The sequence below is a fragment of the Diaphorina citri genome, unplaced genomic scaffold (assembly GCF_000475195.1).
Source record: "Diaphorina citri unplaced genomic scaffold, Diaci psyllid genome assembly version 1.1 scaffold65, whole genome shotgun sequence".
NCBI classification, from domain to species: Eukaryota; Metazoa; Arthropoda; class Insecta; order Hemiptera; family Psyllidae; genus Diaphorina; species Diaphorina citri.
The window spans coordinates 308541-326202 of record NW_007377502.1 but is presented as its reverse complement, the minus strand read 5'-3'; the positions used below and the strand labels follow the sequence as shown (position 1 = coordinate 326202).

Sequence of the window (17662 nt, the reverse complement as noted above, 5' to 3'; positions counted from 1 at the left end):
TCAAACCAATCCCATATAATTTCATGAAGAAGAACATCAATTTTTACACAATTGTAAGCTTTGCTGACATCTAAAAATGCGCCTAACACATCATCTGCGTACATAAATAACTTCCCTTTGCTTATGGTGGGCAATCTATAAATGTACAAGTTGAATAAGGTACATGATAACACTGTACCTTGAGAAATTGAAAATTTATTACACAGTCAGTGGCGATAAGCGTCCGTTTAGTCTTGTTTGTTGCGTCCTATCCTTTAGATACGAGGTGAACCAATTCAAGACTTTTCCTCTCAAACCAATCCCATATAATTCATGAAGAAGAACATCAATTTTTACACAATTGTAAGCTTTGCTGACATCTAAAAATGCGCTTTATATTTTGTTATTTTAGTTTATTGTATGATGGTGGTTGCTCAAACCAATCCCATATAATTCATGAAGAAGAACATCAATTTTTACACAATTGTAAGCTTTGCTGACATCTAAAAATGCGCCTAATAGGATGAAGAAGAACATCAATTTTTACACAATTGTAAGCTTTGCTGACATCTAAAAATGCGCCTAATATTTTGTTATTTTAGTTTTTGTTAGTTGTCTTCTATGAGAACTGTGCAAAGTCACTATGTACTGTGTATGATTTTAAGAAGTCTAGCAAAAGAAATGGTCCTCCAAACGAATGATAAATTTTGACAAATTATCAGCCGGATAAACAAGTCCCTCATGACTTGGTGTTGAGATAATAGAACCACATTGTATAGAGATCACCTGTATAGAAAACATAACACCACCGCAGCGGAACAATAAACTGTGATGTCTTGACTCATAAAATGAGCACAGAAGAAAAGAAAAAATAAACGAGGATCATTAAAGTTTTGCAGAGGATTACACGGGCTTAACCCTATAGCTTATCATCTATCATGTGTGAGGGATTTAATAAGATTTGAACAATAAATAAGTGACCGCACCTCACTGCTCCACCCACAAGTTTCACGTTGCGTCTGCAATATTGTCTGTAGTCTCGTATGAAAGTTGTGGGTAACTCTTGCAATACTGTCTTCTACGTGTACGTGGAGGCGCGTGAATCGTGATTGACCGGTAAAAATTCCAATCTCTGAACTAATATTTTTATGTTGAACACTTCATTGATTTCTTCTTCCAATGACCATCTTTTTCTGACTGTGGAGTGACCGCACCTCACTGCTCCACCCACAAGTTTCACGTTGCGTCTGCAATATTGTCTGTAGTCTCGTATGAAAGTTGTGGGTGACTCTTGCAATACTGTCTTCTACGTGGAGGCGCGTGATTGACCGGTAAAAATTCCAATCTCTGAACTAATATTTTTATGTTGAACTCTTCATTGATTTCTTCTTCCAATGACCATCTTTTTCGGACTGTGACATTTAATAAAAATTAACTATTCGGACTTTTTTGGTAGCTATCCGGAACAATTCTTCTAAGCTCATATTGAGCCACGTTGTCAAATCGGCCGGGAGTCTTTTGCCGAACAATATTTCAAAGGAACTTATATTGTGTTGAAATTTATAAAAGTACATATACATTATGTCCTCTGGCTGAAGTACAAAATTCTATATAATTCAGTGTAAATAAATTATTTATATATTTACCTCATTGGGTGGATACTTATTATTAGATTTTATTTAATATTTATGAAAAGCCTCTTTGTTCCTATACCTTTTCCAATGTATATATGTTAGGAAGATTATAAATACTTCAGAAAATTATCCTCTTTAATAACGTCAACAAAAAGTCCTGAATATCATGCACAGAGAATAATTTAGGAGAATGTACTTCAGGTAGATATCTCCTATTAATTAATGCTAAATATAAGCCAAGTTTCGTTTTAATTTTCTGTAAGTTTGTTTTTTATGATTTTTTATTTTGATTGTATTTGTTTTTACGAGTATTTAGCATTATAAAATGAAAAAAAAACTATGTTTAACTTCTCTGTTGTATAGGTATATTTTATCTATTTTTTGGTGACGAAGATGCAACTCTCGAACTAACCTCATATATTCATGAAGAACTAAACAAAAATAACAAAATATTAGGCGCATTTTTAGATGTCAGCAAAGCTTACAATTGTGTAAAAATTGATGTTCTTCTTCATGAATTATATGGGATTGGTTTGAGAGGAAAAGTCTTGAATTGGTTCACCTCATATCTAAAGGATAGGACGCAACAAACAAGACTAAACGGACGCTTATCGCCACTGACTGTGTAATAAATTTTCAATTTCTCAAGGTACAGTATTATCATGTACCTTATTCAACTTGTACATAAATAGATTGCCCACCATAAGCAAAGGGAAGTTATTTATGTACGCAGATGATGTGGCGATATGTTACTCGACTAACAACTGGACTAACACTCATGACTTAACTACGACTGACCTTAGAAATGTCATGTATTGGTACGCTACTATGTCTTTAAAATTAAATTTAAATATATCCAATTACATGACATTTTCTATCACTTGTACAGGACAACCATCAACAAACTCGAGACTTATCATACAAGACATTGCCCACCATAAGCAAAGGGAAGTTATTTATGTACGCAGATGATGTGGCGATATGTTACTCGACTAACAACTGGACTAACACTCATAACTTAACTACGACGGACCTTAGAAATGTCATGTATTGGTACGCTAGACGCTACTATGTCTTTAAAATTAAATTTAAATATATCCAATTACATGACATTTTCTATCACTTGTACAGGACAACCAACAAACTCGAGACTTATCATACAAGGCAAAGGGAAGTTATTTATGTACGCAGATGATGTGGCGATATGTTACTCGACTAACAACTGGACTAACACTCATGACTTAACTACGACGGACCTTAGAAATGTCATGTATTGGTACGCTATACATGACATTTTCTATCACTTGTACAGGACAACCAACAAACTCGAGAACTTACTAAAACAACTCACATCAAATACTTAGGGATTACTATAGACGAAAACATGAAATGGACTTACCACATTGACTCACTTAACAACAAACTTCGCCACCTCATGTATGTTTTCTATCAATTGAGGAGAGTTTGTGGAAGACCACTTCTTCGGGTCATTTATTTAGCTCTTTCACAATTTCTCCTTCCTCATGTATGTTTTCTATCAATTGAGGAGAGTTTGTGGAAGACCACTTCTTCGGGTCATTTATTTAGCTCTTTCACAATCTCTCCTTTAATATTGTATTGCATCATGGGGTGGTGCATACCAAAACACAATAAACAGACTTCGGACGCAAATATTTTACTAAGATCATACTGAAGAAACCTCGACTATTTCACACTGACGACCTATAGCAAATACTAGACGTACCTAACCTACTGGACCTTTATATTTACAAAATATCCCTTTACTCATGCAAATACTTTACTGACTGGACACAATCCCAGACTAATACACGACAGACAAGACACACAGGACTTATTAGGACTGGGAAGGTAAATAAATCTTTATACTAGAGGCATTTCTGTTTTCTTGGTAGAAAATTATGTAATATTTTGACAAATGAAATAATAAATGAAAATAACATTGTTAGACCCTCATGTATGTTTTCTATCAATTGAGGAGAGTTTGTGGAAGACCACTTCTTCGGGTCATTTATTTAGCTCTTTCACAATCTCTCCTTCAATATTGTATTGCATCATGGGGTAGTGCATACCAAAACACAATAAACAGACTTAAACGGACGCAAAACATTTTACTTAGGATCATACTGAAGAAACCTCGACTATTTCACACTGACGACCTATACCAAATACTAGACGTACCTAACGTACTGGACCTTTATATTTACAAAATATCCCTTTACTCATGCAAATACTTTACTGACTGGACACAATCCCAGACTAATACACGACAGACAAGACACACAGGACTTATTAGGACTGGGAAGGTAAATAAGTCTTTATACTAGAGGCATTTCTGTTTTCTTGGTAGCTGGGGTACTTTAAACGGGGAGGATACTAGTCTGAAATTTCCCTTGCTGAAGAAATTGCAAAGGTTAGGTGCGAAGGGAATCCACTCCTATATATTTTTGTAACCAAAACCATCAAATGTCAGGCCAAAGCAATCACGCTAGAGCAGCTGATTTAGAGGCTGATGTCTGAACAACATCAGGAAAAGGTGAAGAGAAAGAAGAGAAAATAGTTCTTGGTAGCTGGGGTACTTTAAACGGGGAGGATACTAGTCTGAAATTTCCCTTGCTGAAGAAATTGCAAAGGTTAGGTGCGAAGGGCATCCACTCCTATATATTTTTGTAGCCAAAACCATCAAATGTCAGGCCAAAGCAATCACGCTAGAGCAGCTGATTTAGAGGCTGATGTCTGAACAACAGGAAAAGGTGAAGAGAAAGAAGAGAAAATACAAGAAACTTCAGGAATATGCAATCAAGTATGTCAACGTGGTTATTAAAAAGTTAAAAGAAACCAACACAAGAGACAAAGAAAATAGAAGAAACTTCAGGAATATGCAATCAAGTATGTCAACGTGGTTATTAAAAAGTTAAAAGAAACCAACACAAGAGACAAAACACCACAAGAAAACATTGAGAACATTGTCGTATTCATTTTTATTATTGGCACATTTCAGTTTTATTGAGCAATAAAATGGCAATTAAGTACGTCATCGACGTGCAGTTAAAACATCATTGTATTGGCATTGTGTGGCATAACAATTACTTCTCCAACGTATTATTGTAAACCAAAATACTTTCTCTACACTCTGCTGGGAGAAAGCAATAGATGATGAATAGAGCTTGGTGATGGTAATTGTAAGTCCAAAGATCTAGCGCGAAGTACCTACATTTCACCGACTATGACGTATCTCGACTGAATCTTAAAATAGAAGGGGAAAACAAACAATGATGGATGTAATTGGCCTTTCCGTCAAGTATTTTGATAATAAATCACTTGAGGTTGTTTACAGGTTTTAATTACATAAAGAGGAAACCAAAGTGCTTTAAAAAAGGTTTAGTGAAAAACACTAATCTTCCAAATCAAAATAGAGCTTGGTGATGGTAATTGTAAGTCCAAAGATCTAGCGCGAAGTACCTACATTTCACCGACTATGACGTATCTCGACTGAATCTGACTGTTTAAAATAGAAGAGGAAAAACAAACAATGATGGATGTAATTGGCCTTTCCGTCAAGTATTTTGATAATAAATCACTTGAAGTTGTTTACAGGTTTTAATTACATAAAGAGGAAACTAAAGTGCTTTAAAAAAGGTTTAGTGAAAAACACTAATCTTCCAAATCACACTTGCAATCATGTACTTTCATTCGTATGTCTAATATGTACATAATTATGTAGTGACTGTAATGAGTAATAAACAATGTCCCCGAGTAATGATGAAATCAAGTTTTTTCCAAAACATCGAGATAATATCAATGCTCCCTATTGATGCAAGAATAAGAGAGGAACTAGAAGCAAGTAAAGAGCCCAATACCTTGCAATACAAAACAATAAGTTAGCGTAGGTACTACTCGTACTTTCTGTACTCTCATGTCATTAACAGTAATGATGAGTTGCAGACAGTGGCGTAGACACAAAAAGAAATTGGGCCCCCTTTCTTTCTAAAGCATTTAAAATTAACACACGAAAATGCTTTCAATTTATTTGTGGAACTTATACATTGGTTCAGTAAAAAGAACCTTGTAAACATAGATAAATAAAAAGCGCTTCATGTAGAATTCATGAGTTCACTGAACTGAATAACACTTGTGTTGTGTTGCCTACCTACCCAACAGTGTGGGTTTTAAAGTTTAAGAGGGTTTTCAGCTTTTTATATTCACTTCTTACTTGCACATTGCTGTTCTTACAATATTTACAAGTTCTTATTACAAGAAACCTCTATCAGTAAATAAAATGAGTTCATAATTATAAAAATTCATTTTTACAGAAAATGCGTGCACAAATATCGGAGTTTCAAATTCAAATTTTACCAACCACTTCGCCAGAAAAGAACATTTATTTAGATACCATCTCCATCCTACCAAAAGTGAACATATATGTACACTCTAGTTCACAAAGGGTACAAGTGACATTTTTTGCGAAATCGAGTTATGTGTTAAAATGGGTCAATGAAATGGGTTCATCGAGTTATATGTTAAAATGGGTTAATAAAAATGATACCTTGCTATACCTACCTAGGTGTCATTTTTACGTATACCATCAACCCATTACGTACACTAGGTAATCTAGGTATACCATTAACACATAGCTCGATTTCGCAAAAAATGTCACTTGTACCCTTTGTGAACTAGAGTGTACATATATGTTCACTTTTGGTAGGATGGAGATGGTATCTAAATAAATGTTCTTTTCTGGCGAAGTGGTTGGTAAAATTTGAATTTGAAACTCCGATATTTGTGCACGCATTTTCTGTAAAAATGAATTTTTATAATTATGAACTCATTTTATTTACTGATAGAGGTTTCTTGTAATAAGAACTTGTAAATATTGTAAGAACAGCAATGTGCAAGTAAGAAGTGAATATAAAAAGCTGAAAACCCTCTTAAACTTTAAAACCCACACTGTTGGGTAGGTAGGCAACACAACACAAGTGTTATTCAGTTCAGTGAACTCATGAATTCTACATGAAGCGCTTTTTATTTATCTATGTTTACAAGGTTCTTTTTACTGAACCAATGTATAAGTTCCACAAATAAATTGAAAGCATTTTCGTGTGTTAATTTTAAATGCTTTAGAAAGAAAGGGGGAAAAAATGGTAAAATTGAATAAACTAGGTCAGTTAACTCGATTTCGTTTACATTGCTATTGGTGGAATGGTATCTTGACATACACTTAGAAAGGTAATCATTTTGACAAATTCAATTGTTTCCTTAAATCCAACCAAATAATTTGTAACTGAAGACATCTGGTTTCGATGACCTAAAGCTACCTACGTAATTGTGGTGTGTTCTGTTGAAGAAATTTCAATACAACCCCTTAATAATAAATTACGTTAAACTAAAAAATAACGTTTCTATCTCATGGTACGTATACTCTATCTTTCCACATTCAATTACACTCTATCTTAAAATAATTATATTTAGATCAAATAAATTAGATGATCTATTTAATTTTCCTCAAATTTACCTAATACCTGTAAAAAAGGAACCTATAGAAAACAATGAGTATAGATAGTAGGTATCTATAACAATAGTTTTAAAAAAAGTGGGAAAGCAGTACTTACTCGTATATTATATTTCATATCAAATTCATTGAAAATAATATGAAGAAGGAAAAAATATTCACACTATGCTTATGAATATGAAAACAAAAACCTACAACAACCTGTTTGATCTTCGCGTGTAAATAAAACTCGAGTGATAATCTGATAGAGCAATTAAATTTAACAATCTATTATTAAATCATTTGAGAATCAAGATTAGAATCACCATGAGCGATACGATCTATTGGCTCGCGTCCAATCAATAAGGAGCAGGTCTCAAGTGGCACCCAACCGGTCATCCATCTCATTAGTGTTATCAGTTTTGCTGCGAACTTTGGTCTGGTAGTGGTTTAGGATGTTTTCATGGAAAGGACTGCTGTTTATTGTAGAAACTGTACCTAATTGGCATGAAGTGGTGGTTTAAACTTAGTTTTTGGTTCATTATTATTTGCTAAAAAATAATAAAGGTTGGTCGGACACAACAGACCAGACATATGCATACTATTAAAGACAAATTAATATTAAAAGTGTGTAGAATTTTTTCAACGCCTCTTGCATTAAAATAAACTTAAACGTTAAAAGGAGTTTCGGCAAAAGACTCCCGGCCGATTTGACAACGTGGCTCAATATGAGCTTAGCAGAATTGTTCCGGATAGCTACCAAAAAAGTCCGAATAGTTAATTTTTATTAAATGCCACAGTTCGAAAAAGATGGTCATTCGAAGAAGAAATCAATGAAGTGTTTAACATAAAAATATTAGTTCAGAGATGTGAATTTTTACCGGTCAATCACGCGCCTCCACGTAGAAGACAGTATTGCATGGTCTCAAGTGGCACCCAACCGGTCATCCATCTCATTAGTGTTATCAGTTTTGCTGCGAACTTTGGTCTGGTAGTGGTTTAGGATGTTGGACTGCTGTTTATTGTAGAAACTATACCTACTTGGCATGAAGTGGTGGTTTAAACTTAGTTTTTGGTTCATTATTATTTGCTAAAAAATAAAGGTTGGTCGGACACAACAGACCAGACATAGTAGTAATCTAGTAATACGAGTATACAAGAAGGAAAGAACAGTGCACCTCATCGACTATGCATATGCATTAGTAACCAACAACGTCCTTACAACATACAACGAAAAAAAATCAGAGACCAAAACCTTAAGGAGGAAATCAAAGAACAATGGACATATGTAGTAAAAATCCATCCAATTGTCATGTACCGAAATCTATGGTCAAACACCTACAAGTTCTACGTATAAATATACCTACATCAATCAATGATAGCAAAGATACAACAATCAGTCGTACAATGCAAAGTCGAGCAAAGTTGAATGACATTCCCTAAATCCCAGAAAATTAATTCACATCAAAGTATTTTATTAGGATCGAAGAAAAAAATGAATCGTGTGGACGTGTTTTATTGTCCATAGTTGCTTGAGATTCTGTACAAAGATACAACAATCAGTCGTACAATGCAAAGTCGAGCAAAGTTGAATGACATTCCCTAAATCCCAGAAAATTAATTAACATCAAAGTATTTTATTAGGATCGAAGAAAAAAATGAATCGTGTGGACGTGTTTTATTGTCCATAGTTGCTTAAGATTCTGTAGATGTTAAAACTAGCATTGCATCATAGCATTCATAGCACAACATCTAAAGTAGATTATGCAAATTGAATAATACGATACTCAATCACCATAATCCAAAATAAATACAGATAATGTTCAAATGAATGAGCATTTTACGCAAATAATGAATCGAACTAAAAATGCCACTGATCATTGAACCAACCTCAACTCACCAGGATACGTAAACATATAAATAGACTACATAGTGTACATAGTTATGCAATACCTGATGCAAAAAGCATAATACACAGTGTTTGAGTAGAAATATAGGTTACGCAAATAATGAATCGAACTAAAAATGCCACTGATCATTGAACCAACCTCAACTCACCAGGACACGTAAACATATAAATAGACTACATAGTGTACATAGTTATGCAATACCTGATGCAAAAAGCATAATACACAGTGTTTGAGTAGAAATATAGGGTTGATCAAAATGTTCAGCACTGAGGGGGAGGGGTAATTAATAATATGAGACGTTTCATATTTCAGTCAATAATTTGCACTCCTTGTTTAAATTTATTTATGTAAATATTTATTACTACTCCTACACAAGTAATTGGTAACTCTTGAAATTTCAAGTTAAAACCCTGTCTTAAAAAAATGGCGTCCCGGGCGACGACTAGCGACGGGCGCGGCGCATGTCGCGAGTTGTCGCGTCGGATTGTTTCAAGAAATTTTAAAAATACTGATGTCACCGTGAAGCTATTATTAACTTAGATGACTTTTTTATCTACGGTGGAGTCCAACACATGCAACCGCACATTGGACTCCTCTTACACTTAACATATTTTTTACAAAGAAAATTAATGAACATACCTACCATCCTTCTATATCTTCTTGTTTATCTTTGTTCCAATAATTTTCTGCAAATTTATTTGTAAAAATAAAACAAAAAAAGTATTATTAAAAAAAAGCTTGCCTATTGACAAACTTTGTTCCAATAATTTTCTGCAAATTTATTTGTAAAAATAAAACAAAAAAAGTATTATTAAAAAAAAGCTTGCCTATTGACAAAGTAGGTACTGATGAAAAAATATTTTCTAAATCTTAAACACCCCGTACACTGTTATGTAGTCTTTCAATAAGTACATGAGTAATTACTCAAATTAAATTTATTTTCTATGTACCTATGGAACATTATTACTATAGAAATATAAAACCACCACACAGTACATGAGTAATTACTCAAATTAAATTTATTTTCTATGTACCTATGGAACATTATTACTATAGAAATATAAAACCACCACACGTTACCTATACAAAACACCTAGTCAGTTGATGGATGGTACCTACATAATTCAATAGATATTAATTAATTTTATGTGTTTCAAACTATTTGGTGTAATTATGTACATGAGTAATTACTCAAATTAAATTTATTTTCTATGTACCTATGGAACATTATTACTATAGAAATATAAAACCACCACACGTTACGTACAAAGCACCTAGTCAGTTGATGGATGGTACCTACATAATTCAATAGTTATTAATTAATTTTATGTGTTTCAAACTATTTGGTGTAATTATTCATCATTTGTTTTGATTACCTCTGAGTACGTTTTTTCTCAAGTAAATTCTCAGAACGATCTGAAGAACTTGTTCATAAATACGGGTGTCATTGTCATAATCATCAGAGGCAAAGGCAATATAACTATACCTACATGATAAATAAACATTGGAAAAATAAAAGTGTGTAATTATTCATTTGTTTTATACAAAAGTAATTCGGTGGAGGAGGAAACAATTTGGTGCCTGCTTGATCAGTAAGAAATATTTTCAATTGCGAAAATTAATTCATTATCTTGTTTAACAAGTATTGAAAAATTTTGTGTCATGAATTTAATTGAACTATCAACAAATAGAAGGACTTTGATACTCAACGCTTGAATTGAGGAAAAACTCATTCCTAGCTATACTTAATGTTGACATAAGAGAGTCATGTGAAGTTGCCTTGTTTAAAACAATAAAATACAAACAAACAATGATAAGAAAACTGACGTGCGTTGATAACTTACTTGTTATCGTAGTACTCAAGAGAAATGCTGATGTTGTCCTCGTAGGAAAAGTATTGGTTGTACGTGGCGGAAAATTCGGACGCAATCGCCTCATTGTGTCGAACACTAAAGTCCTTCCGTCGCAGCTTTTCCGATTTGTACAGCCCAGGAACAATTTTGTAGCAAAGCCTTTGCAAGATTTCGTCAGGCCTGAAACAACAGACGTCATTAATAAATAAGGCGGATGGTGAAAGGAGAAGACTAATACCTAAATTTCTTGAACTTGAAACCATCATTAGCATATTAAGGGGGAAAAATACTCATCAACTCAAGGGCTATGTTATTTTTAGTACCAACAACAAATTAGCATATTAAAAGATCCTTTACTACCATTATACATATCTAGATACCATAACAATGAATCATGAACTTACTTGAGACTTAGAAAGGGATCTTGACGATTTAGCTGTACATCACATATTGGACAGTAGCGACTTGTTTTGATATATTTGACTATGCATGACTTGCAGACTGAAACAAATCCAAATAAAAGTTTACAAAAATGGCTGAAGTAAGATACAAAATCGCCTGTGAATTCAAAATATCAGAAACTCATTGTCATAATCATCTGAGGCAAAGGCAATATAACTATACATGATAAATAAACATTAGAAAAATAAAAGAAAACTGAAATACCTAATTAAAAATAAAGTAAAGAAGTTATTGGATTTGAGAGAGAGAAGAAATAACGAAGAAGAAATTTTACATAAATACATGTACGTAGTAGGTGGTAGGAACTTACAAGAATGAAGGCATTCGACAATTGAGGTGGCTTCGACAAAATATCCTCGGCATAGAACACACAAGAGGTGCGGGTTTACATCTCGGACCAAAAGTTTGTCACTTCGACTTGTAGGACGCATCTGAAACAAGCGCAACAAGAATGAAAACATTAATTAATGAATATGTAGAAATTTTCAAGGAAAAGTTTTAAATTTGAGTGGAAAAAATTACAAAGAAAAAGAAAAGGCTATATTCGCTCTCCAAACACACAAAAAGTACTTGCAAAGTTTTTCTACAAGACTACGTACAATGTACATCCCGTATGAGCTACGACGTGGAAAAAAATCAAACCCATCAACATAATTAATTAATATACTATACCTCTATAGCATTATAAGTTAATCCCGTATGAGCTACGACGTGGAAAAAAATCAAACCCATCAACATAATTAATTAATATACTATACCTCTATAGCATTATAAGTTATACTGTTGTACTTCATATAGTACATGAGGTGTTTCTACATAAAGCAAGTATTATCAATATAATCGAGAAGTAATGAGTCATCAATATTGAAAAATTAATGGCGACAATAATGAACAGAACACAAAGGAGAGGAAGAACAAGAAAGATGTAAGAAAGCAGAATAGAATAGAGCTTAAATCCATATAAATGTAAACGAACAGAATGCAATGAAACATTTTATATTTATGAGGGTGAAAAAATATAAGGAGGGGTAGTTCGTCCCTTGAATTGAAAAAGAACCTACACAAAAGAAATGTAAAAAATCTGAAGGGGGAATCTTTTGAAATGAAACTCTCAGCCCTATCCATTAAATACAAAACATCCATTGCAAATCAAGTCAATGGAAATACAAGGATCGATACTCATGGGTATATTGAGTGAGATGAATAGTACAAGAGGCCTTTAAGCCTCTTTTGGCCTTTGTTGTTCCCTGCGTCTACTCTTCTATTCGTATTTACACAACCTTTGCAATCTTCAACACAATTCGTGACAAAGAATGATTGCACAAACATTTATAGTCTTGGTGAAATCAACCAAGCTCCGAACAAAACTTCAAGGATAAGGATAGAAATCTAAAAATGATGTGTATTATTGATTTACAAGAATTGTGAATTCAGAACATCACTTTCCAGGAAGGAGAAAAATACCTTGCTTATCTCGAACAACAATGTCAGCAAAATCGGTAATTGCTTTTTCCTGTCGAATTTTAATTTCTGCAGTTTTCTATTCTATCGAACAACAATGTCAGCAAAATCGGTAATTGCTTTTTCCTGTCGAATTTTAATTTCTGCAGTTTTCTATTCTAACATAAATAAGTACAGTCAGCTCCCATGGCGTAGTGGTCACTGCACTCGCCTTGCACACAGGACCCGGGTTCGATTCCCTGCCTCGTTTCAGTCAGCTCCCATGGCGTAGTGGTCACTGCGCTCGCCTTGCACGCGGGAGACCCGGGTTCGAATCCCGGCAGGGTCAAGAAATTTGTATCATGCAAATGATTGATCCCGTGACTGGCTGTTGCGGGGCCCACTCAGCCTCGTGAGGAAATAGCTATGACATGTAAATGCGCATAGCGACCGGTGCCAGCATGGTAGGTAAACATTGGTTGTTAGGATTATTGAGATATACATGCAAATGATTGCTCCCGTGACTGGCTGTTGCGGGGCCCACTCAGCCTCGTGAGGAAAATGAGTAGCTATGACATGTAAGCAAATGATTGATTCCGTGACTGGCTGTTGCGGGGCCCACTCAGCCTCGTGAGGAAAATGAGTAGCTATGACATGTAAATGTTGATTGATCCCGTGACTGGCTGTTGCGGGGCCCACTCAGCCTCGTGAGGAAAATGAGTAGCTATGACATGTAAATGCGCATAGCAACCGGTGCCAGCATGGTAGGTAAACATTGGTTGTTAGGATTATTGAGATACTTATTGGGAAAAATCCTACAATGCTGCGGTGAGCACCAAAGTTGTGACATAATAACACAAAGAAATTGCATTTACATTTACATAAATAAGTACCTAACTATAAGCATGAAAGCATGTATTCTGGTATGATTCTAAATTGTCTTGTGTGGTAAAATCTCACCAGGTCTACTAGTAGTGAAAGGTTGTTTTGTCTAACTCAAGCCAAGCTGCACGTATACAACTCTCAAGTCTCCACAACAGAGAAGTAAATAACCTTGTTTCTCAACACACGCTACTATCTGACATGAAAACATCAAACTCCTCCCATTTATACAGCACAACGAACACGTGTGATGCCTGAACTAGAAGCCAATCTCTCTAGAAGAATAAGGTGTGCATACAAAATTATGCTTATGGCATTTTATTACCTACTCGATGATCATGGTTTTAAGGGTGACGCTGGAACAAAATGGCGATGGATCAAGTAATTAAACAATAAACGTACGCAAATGCTTCGTACAGGAAGGCTATCAATTGATGTACCTATATGGAAGCCCTATTACTGTTAAGGTATTGAATACATTTCTGTATGTAGCGTAAGAAATATAAAGAATACCTGGATAGTACATAATTTATATGAAGATTTCAGAAATCAGAAAAGTTCCTCTAAAGGGGGGGGGGAATACATTATAATTAAAAATGCCTGCTGGATGTTTATTCTTTGGTTTTTGACAAAAATGACGAAAAATTATTACGCTAAAGAGAAATACTCAAAGAGTTGAATCTGTTATTTTGTCTCAGCTTACGACATTGAACAAAAAGAATGCTCCTTATTTACAGCTTAAAGGTAAAAATAAAATCTCGACTAATTTTACTTAGACCAAATCAGTATTACGACATGATTATAGAAATAACTGATCTGATATCATTTTTCAAGTTGTGCGCGCCTAATACATCATCATTCCCCAAAAATTGTTATAATTGTAGCGTAGAATTGTAGGTGTCATTTTATGGATTAAATACAGGTCCCATGACCCATGTGGATCATTTACATCTATTTCTAACCAATTTTAACCAAAAAATGTTTTAAGAGTATGTATTTATTTGCTTAATAAAAGCTAAAATTGTCTCAGGTTCGTATTTCTTCAAAACATACCAAGGATACTGGATGCGTCATAAACTAAACCTAAACTACTTCAATTTTATGGCAGTTTATGACAGATTTTTCAATGCCTATTGAAAGCTCAAAATTTTCTGAACAGATTTGACTCTAACCAATTTCCCTATAAAATGCTTTTAAATTGCAGTAAATGGATGCCTAACTTGAAAATAGTCTACAGTGAATCATTTCACAAGCGATTCCAATATGTCGTTCTTTTACCGATATATTACCTACATATATGTATTGTGACAGTTTTAAGAAGATATCCAAGTCCTATTTTAGGTTCAGTTTTTAAGACATTATAAGAGTTTGTCCAAATTTGCCAGTTGATGCCCTAAAACACGCAAGTACATAGGTAATTATGTTTGTAATGTTTGCTAAAGTTTCAGTTATAATAATACACGTTACTTCAAGAATACGAAATATTTTGTGTCATAAAATACGATCCTACACTGAGTTTATGACAGTTTATGGCATTTTTGGCAGTGCCAAAATTTTCAAGAACATTCTATTCTAACATAAATAAGTACCTAACTATAAGCATGAAAGCATGTATTCTGGTATGATTCTAAATTGTCTTGTGTGGTAAAATCTCACCAGGTCTACTAGTAGTGAAAGGTTGTTTTGTCTAACTCAAGCCAAGCTGCACGTATACAACTCTCAAGTCTCCACAACAGAGAAGTAAATAACCTTGTTTCTCAACACACGCTACTATCTGACATGAAAACATCAAACTCCTCCCATTTATACAGCACAACGAACACGTGTGATGCCTGAACTAGAAGCCAATCTCTCTAGAAGAATAAGGTGTGCATACAAAATTATGCTTATGGCATTTTATTACCTACTCGATGATCATGGTTTTAAGGGTGACGCTGGAACAAAATGGCGATGGATCAAGTAATTAAACAATAAACGTACGCAAATGCTTCGTACAGGAAGGCTATCAATTGATGTACCTATATGGAAGCCCTATTACTGTTAAGGTATTGAATACATTTCTGTATGTGGCGTAAGAAATATAAAGAATACCTGGATAGTACATAATTTATATGAAGATTTCAGAAATCAGAAAAGTTCCTCTAAAGGGGGGGGGGAAATACATTATAATTAAAAATGCCTGCTGGATGTTTATTCTTTGGTTTTTGACAAAAATGACGAAAAATTACGCTAAAGAGAAATACTTAAAGAGTTGAATCTGTTTGTCTCAGCTTACGACATTGAACAAAAAGAATGCTCCTTATTTACAGCTTAAAGGTAAAAATAACATCTCGACTAATTTTACTTAGACCAAATCAGTATTACGACATGATTATAAAAATAACTGATCTGATATCATTTTTCAAGTTGTGCGGGCCTAATACATCATCATTCCCAAAAATTGTACTAATTGTAGCGTAGAATATTGTAGGTGTCATTTTATAGATTAAATACAAGTCCCATGTGGATCATTTACATCTATTTCTAACCAATTTTAACCAAAAAATGTTTTAAGAGTATTTATTTATTTGCTAAATAAAAGCTAAAATTGTCTCAGGTTCGTATTTCTTCAAAACATACGAAGGATACCTACTGGATGCGTCATAAACTAAACCTAAACTACTTCAATTTTATGGCAGTTTATGACAGATTTTTTAATGCCTATTGAAAGCTCAAAATTTTCTGAACAGATTTGACTCTAACCAATTTCCCTATAAAATGCTATTAAATTACAGTAAATGGATGCCTAACTTGAAAATAGTTTACAGTGAATCATTTCACAAGCGATTCCAATATGTCGTTCTTTTACCGATATATTTTGTATTGTGACAGTTTTTATAAGATATCCAAGTCCTATTTTACGTTCAGTTTTTAAGACATTATACTAGTTTGTCCAAATTTGCCAGTTAATGCCCTAAAACACGCAAGTACATAGGTAATTATGTTTGCTAAATTTTCAGTTATAATAATACATGTTATTTCAAGAATACGAAATATTTTGTGTCATAAAATACGATCCTACACTGAGTCTATGACAGTTTATGGCATTTTTGGCAGTGCCAAAATTTTCAAGAACTTTTTTCCAACATATTCTTCTCCCAAAGTTACCGCTTAGAATCGAGCGGTAGTACTATAAACGCGCAACAACAAGCTTAATATTTACTTAATTTCATTTGTATGACATTGTTTTTTCATAGAGTGTTTGTTCCACAAGACGCCACGCCATTATAATTTAGAATTTCCGGCCATTGCTATTTTTTTTTTTTTACACATTTAGGACAAACTTACCTTAGACTTATACATCTTGTGCCTAAAATACCGTTAAAACCTACGACAGTTCTAAAAGTCATGTGCTATGCATTGGTCCACGAGAAAACGATTCTTATAGAGAAGACGCGATTTTTATCCACTCAATGACAGTTTATGGAAGATTGGTAGTCGTCAGAACATTTTTTAACCCCTTCCGGGCAAAGTTTGCCTAAAATGCCCTTGAAACACGGTAAATTAGTCCTATACATGTATAATTATGTCCTTATTTTGTTTTATAGTACCCGTATCTACGGAAACATTTCTTTTGAGTTGTATTAGAAGACGCAGTTTTTATTCAATTTATGACAGTTTATGGAAGGTTTGTGGTTATCGGTATAATTTTAACCCCTTAAGGACAAACTTACCTAAGACAACTTTTGCTCAAAACTCCCTTAAAACGCAGTACGACAGTCCTTAAGTCATCAGTTTTGCAGTAGGTAATCTAGGGAAACGTTTCTTGTGAGTTGTATTAGAAAATGCCATTTTTCATCAATTTTATGACAGTTTATGGAAGATTTGTGGTAATTGGTATTTTTTCCAATCATTCCAAGAAAAACTAATCTAAACATCTTTTTCTTAAAATGACCTGGAAACACGGTACACCAGTTTGAAAAGTCATTTGTTTTATAATAAGTATGGATTAGGAAA

General features: G+C 34.0%; 1 protein-coding gene across 3 annotated transcripts in view; it reads right to left on the bottom strand.

Moving 5' to 3' along the window:
• LOC103519512 (polycomb group protein Psc) overlaps nucleotides 1-17662 on the bottom strand; it is a 70486-nt gene that overhangs the window by 30025 nt on the left and 22799 nt on the right. For all 3 annotated transcript variants that reach the window (XM_026831020.1, XM_026831009.1, XM_026831016.1), the window contains exons 2-4: nucleotides 11655-11775; nucleotides 11287-11383; nucleotides 10874-11062 (exon numbers count right to left, since the gene is read on the bottom strand). In XM_026831020.1, the coding sequence (XP_026686821.1) occupies nucleotides 10874-11062; nucleotides 11287-11383; nucleotides 11655-11775 (407 nt within the window). The remainder of the gene's footprint in view (nucleotides 1-10873; nucleotides 11063-11286; nucleotides 11384-11654; nucleotides 11776-17662) is intronic.